Source organism: Chrysochloris asiatica, unplaced genomic scaffold, assembly GCF_000296735.1.
Source record: "Chrysochloris asiatica unplaced genomic scaffold, ChrAsi1.0 scaffold00330, whole genome shotgun sequence".
NCBI classification, from domain to species: domain Eukaryota; kingdom Metazoa; phylum Chordata; class Mammalia; order Afrosoricida; family Chrysochloridae; genus Chrysochloris; species Chrysochloris asiatica.
In genome coordinates, this window is record NW_006408848.1 from 2,059,235 (window position 1) to 2,064,718 (window position 5,484).

Consider the following 5,484-nt stretch of genomic DNA (forward strand, 5'->3'; position numbering starts at 1 on the left):
ATGTAACTCCTGTTATGAATGTTACAGTTACCTATCTGTATATATATGTACGTATATATACACACATACACATATATTCACAAGTACATTTTAAAACATTTAAGTGATATAATAAAATTATACATTACATGAAGAACCATAAAAGTATCTTAAATGTAAGTACAGAGAACATGCAGATAGCCCAGTGAAGCAGAGTCTGTGAGATACATAAGTTTATATTTCCTGCAGGACAATAACATTATCTTTCCTTACATAGAGACAAAATACATTTTCTAAAAATTTGGACACTGCCTACTGCATTAAATTTAAATTAAAATGTTGCCTATGAATACAGACAGTAAAAATAAGCAAAAAACTCACAACACATTCCTTTTTTTAATATATCAAAATGTTTTCAAGGTAACATTATTAAAATGATTATACCACAGTCCCTAATACAACATCAAGCTCTAACAGGAAGGTGTGGATAGGGCAGAAAGGTTTCATATGGTCACTGGTTTAGGTACTCTTCTTTTCTTCGCCCAGTAAATTCACGGTGGCTTTCTTGGCTGTTAGAAGGGAAAGAAAATCATATCAAACCTCTTTGCAGCACAGATTCTTTACATAATGAAGCTACTAGATAACAAAACTTGGATGACTCATGTGCAGATGAAAGCACAGTGAGGTTTGTGGTCAGGGTTAAGAGATCTCCAGGAAGTGGTCAAGGTACCTCCCTCAGTGCACAAATCCTTGATATACTTGAACAGAGAAATTCTTATGGCCATATAGCTTAAACCCCTTATAGTGACTGTGTCATCTAACCTATCCACCCATTGTCCTACTTTAAGCATCAAAACAGAGAACAAGAAAAAGGGACTACTTCAGTAAACCCTATAATATATTCAATTTTGCAAAACAGTAATGCAAGAAATACCAAAAGTATGTTTGTGGTTACAAAGATAAAAGTGCATACGTAAAAAAAAGAAAAAAAAAGTGCATACATACATGTCTGTAGGAAAGTGTATGTGTAGGTATGTTGTTGTTGTTAGGTGCCATCGAGTTGTTTCTAACTCATAGCAACTCTGTATAGGGTTTTTGACAAACAGATGGCTAGTGGGTTTGAACTGCCAGCCTTGTGGTTCGCAGCCCAGCACTGATAATACAGTGCCACACCAGGAGCCCACAGGCATACGTAAATACACATTTGTGTGTGCTGCATATATTTCCATAGATATAATAAAGCACATGGGGGGGGGGGCACAGTTATAGCGACTTCTCAGGTATATCCAAATAGTCTGTTGACTTGGGTTATTGGGTTGAAGGGCTTAGGGCCATAGTCTCATGGGATAATTTAGTTAACTGATATAATATAGTTAATAAAATTAACATTCTACACCCTAGTTTGGTGAGTAGCACCTGGGGTCTTAAAAGGCTGCAAACAGTTATCTAACTATTGGCCTCTACTCACCTGGAGTTTAAAAGAATGAAGTAAGCCAAAGAGTCAAAGAAGAAATTAATCCAGAATACTTAACAGTCCACATGAACCATGGTATCTTTTAACCTGAAACTATTAGAATTACAAGGTACTGCTACTGCTGCCAACTATTCTTCTGGCCAGGGACACAACAGAAGGTCCCAGCTGGAATGGGGAGAGGGGAATGTAGAACAACATTCATAAAAAAATTCAAGTTTACTAGACTGAAAGAGATCAGAAGAACCCCCAAGACTACTGCCCTTATAGATACCCGTATAGATGAGAACTGACATTACTCCCAGAGGTCAACTTTGGGCCAAACAATAGATTGGATATAAAGTAAACAATATCACCTATGAGTAATATGCTCCTTAAACAACTTTAACATTTACCCAAAAGTAAAGATGAGACGGCAAGGAGGGGAAGAGAAGTTAGATCAATGGAAACAGAACGAACAGAATGGAAATAATGAAAAGGCTGACACATGATGAAAATCATGGTCAATGTTATTGAACAATTTGTATAAAAATTGTTAAGTGGGAGTATAACTCACCATGTAAATCTTCGCTTAAATTAAAAAAAAAAAAAAAAGCAGAAATTCCTTAGATATACAATGTTCTTCTATAAAACCAAGAACTTTTTGTTTACATCTGGGTGCTTGCCTATAAAATTTCATTACATAACACTCTGATAGCAATTAGATCATCAGTCAGTCCCATGATTAAAAAAAAGAGTAAGTGAAAGTCTCCATTCCTGGGACTCCCTTTTCCAATAACTGCAATCCCAGAAATGACGGTATGTGTATATGAATATGAGAGACCTTCAAAAAGTTTGTGAAAAAATTCCATTATCTGTTGATTCCATGTTTCCACAAAATTTTTTGAAGCCCCCTCATATTACTATCTCATTATGGCACCATTTCCTGTGATGGAAAGTCAAAGTTTGCTGCAAGTGTTCAAATTGGTGGTCATATGAAACAATACTATTTTCATTAAGAAAATTTTTACATCTGTAGGCAACTAAAAGAGCTCTAGTGGCACTATTGAATAAGCACTGAGCTGCTAACCTCAAGATCAGAGGTTCAAACCCACCAGCTGCTCCGTAGGAGAACGATGAAGCAGTCTGCTCCCATAAAACTTTAATCTCAGAAATCCTACACAGGGTCTCTATAATTCAGAACCGACTCAATGGTAGTGGTTTGGGTGGCTAGGCAACTAAGCCTCCCCTTTCCTAATTACCAGTGGCTAGAATGTGCTGTAAGAACCAGTATGGCTTTTGATATGTGGGCTTGGAGAAGCTACCAGGGCCTCCCTGGAGAGTCCACAAACTGTAGCTGTTTCTGATGGAGCCCAGAGCCTCAATGGTGTGAGCCAAGAAGTCTATCCTTGTCTACCAACTGCCTGACAGCTGCTCTCATTTCACTCAATTAAAATTACTGAACAAAGTTAACCACAACAAAGAAATAACAACCCGTTCTCTTATACAGCCCTTTGTTAAATTTTACTTCCTAGTGAATCCAGATGCTTTAAGAAACATCTAAAATGTGTCCGCATGTAAATTTCTCCGATATTCAAATCACACACTACAGTTTGGGAATGTATCATGTAAAAGTAACATAGACAGTATTGGTATCTAAAAGAACAGACTAAGAATTGCAGACAAATACCAATCCTTCTCAAACTCTTCAAAAAAACAGAAAAGAAAGGAACTCTTCCTAACTTTTTCTGTCAGGCCAACATCACCATGATACCAAAGCAAGATAAAACACCACAAGAAATAAAAAGTAAGACCAGTATCTCTTATGAATGTAGAAGTGGACTTACCCCAAGTGGGACTTATCTCAGGAATGCAAGAGGAGTTCAGCATAACAAAATCAATCAATGTAAGACACCACATTAACAGAATTGGGAAAAGAACTACATGATCCTCATTTGACGCAGAACTGGCATTTGACAAAATCCAACACCCTTTCATGATAAAAACACTCTAGAAACTAAGAATAGAAAGGCACTTCCTCCACATGATAAAGGGCATGTATGAAAAAAATCACAGCTAACTAATATATTCAATGGTGAAAGACCGAAAGTTTTCCATTCTAAGGAAAAAGACTGAGATGCCCCCTTTCACCACTGCTATTTGACATTGTACTGATGATCAAGCCAGAGTAATTAGGGAAAGTAATTGAAGGCATCCAAAATGGAAAAGAAGAAAAGGTATATCTGCTGATGATATGATCCTATATAAGCTAATAACCAAATCCTGTATATTTGTAGTATACAAAGTCAATATACAAAAGTCAACTGACTTTCTATAAACCAGCAATAAATAATGCATTAAAGTAAATTAAGAAAGCAATTCTATTTACAATAATATCTATAGAAATAAAATACTTAGGAATAAATATAACCCAGGAGGTGAAAAAGTGGGAACTATAAAACATTATAGAAAGAAATTACAGACGTAAATAGAAAGATAGCCGTGTCCATATATTAGAAGACAATATTAAGATGACAATAATATACAAAATGATCCTGACTCAAAACAATCCCTATCAAAATTCCATCAAATTTTTTTTGACAAAATGGAAAAGCCAATTCTCAAATTCATACAGAATTGTAGAAGGTACGAAATAGCCAAAAGAATCTTGTGATTTTAGCACAAAGCTACATTAATCAAAATGGTGCATCTAGTATTAAGGACAGAAATAGAGGCGTAAGAAATAAAACTGAGAATCTAAGAATAAACCCACATATCTATGGCTATCTATCTATCTATCTATCTATCTATCTATCTATCTATCTATCTATTTATTTATTTTACAAGGGTGCCAAATCCATTCATCATGGAGAAAATGGTCTTTTCAATAGGTGGTGCTGGGACAACTGGATTTCTACGTGCAAAAGAATGAAGTTAGATCCCTACCCCACACCACACAGAAAAATTAACTCAAAATGGATCAATGACTAAACTAACTGAATTATTAGTATAAAAATATAGGACTTTTCTGTTCCTGGTGCTTGGGCTGCTAGCCACGTGTGGCGCCAAGACTCCAGCGCAGCATTGGCAGCATCTCTGAGCGACTTCGTGGGAAGAGAATTTCAAAGAAAATGCCAGCTACTGGGATGCTGAGTCAGGTAGCTGGCCGGATGCTACTGAGTCCAGCGAGTGGCTGCCAGACATCTGTGGTGTCCATCAGGTTTCTGGGCTTCTCCCCTCGGCAAGTCACAGCAAATGCCAACTTTCACTCTGTCTCACGCTCTGAGACAGACCATCCACGTGTGCTAATTACAGGGGGTCTTGGCCAGCTTGGAGTGGGGCTTGCTAACTTTTTGAGGAAGCGATTTGGAAAGGACAATGTGATCTTGTCTGACATAAGGAAACCACCCGACCACATCTTCCATAGTGGTCCATTCATTTATTCCGATATTTTGGATTACAAGAATCTTCGAGAGATAGTGGTAAACAACCGCATCACCTGGTTGTTTCATTATAGTGCTTTGCTCAGTGCAGTCGGAGAAGCAAACGTATCTTTGGCGAGATCTGTAAATATAACTGGACTGCATAACATTCTGGATGTTGCAACAGAACACAATTTGCGACTGTGCCTAGCACGATTGGAGCCTTTGGACCTACTTCTCCCCGGAACCCAACCCCTGATATCTGTATTCAGAGACCCAGGACTATCTATGGATTAGATTTTCGATGCCTGCGATATCCTGGAATTATTTCACCGGACTCCCAACTTGGAGGAGGAACAACTGACTATGCAGTCCACATTTTTCATGGTGCTACAAAGAATGGCAAATATGAGTGCAACCTGACTCCCAACACAAGGCTCCCAATGATGTATATTGATGACTGTCTCAGAGCCACCCTGGAAGTCATGGAGGCCCCAGCAAAGTCTCTGTCCATAAGGACCTACAACATCAATGCCATGAGTTTCACTCCCAAGGAGCTGGCCCAAGAGATTCTCAAACATGTTCCAGAATTCCAGATTACATACAACGTGGATTCTGTCCGACAGGCCATAG

The 5,484-nt window shown here is 38.0% G+C and overlaps 1 protein-coding gene across 1 annotated transcript in view; it reads right to left on the reverse strand.

The window, feature by feature from the left end:
* Nucleotides 1-358: 358 nt before the first annotated feature.
* Nucleotides 359-5,484, reverse strand: part of REEP5 (receptor accessory protein 5) — a 96,282-nt gene continuing 91,156 nt past the window's right edge. Inside the window, exon 5 of the mRNA XM_006875514.1 lies at nucleotides 359-548. Within this exon, the coding sequence (XP_006875576.1) occupies nucleotides 499-548 (50 nt within the window). The 3' untranslated portion in view covers nucleotides 359-498. The remainder of the gene's footprint in view (nucleotides 549-5,484) is intronic.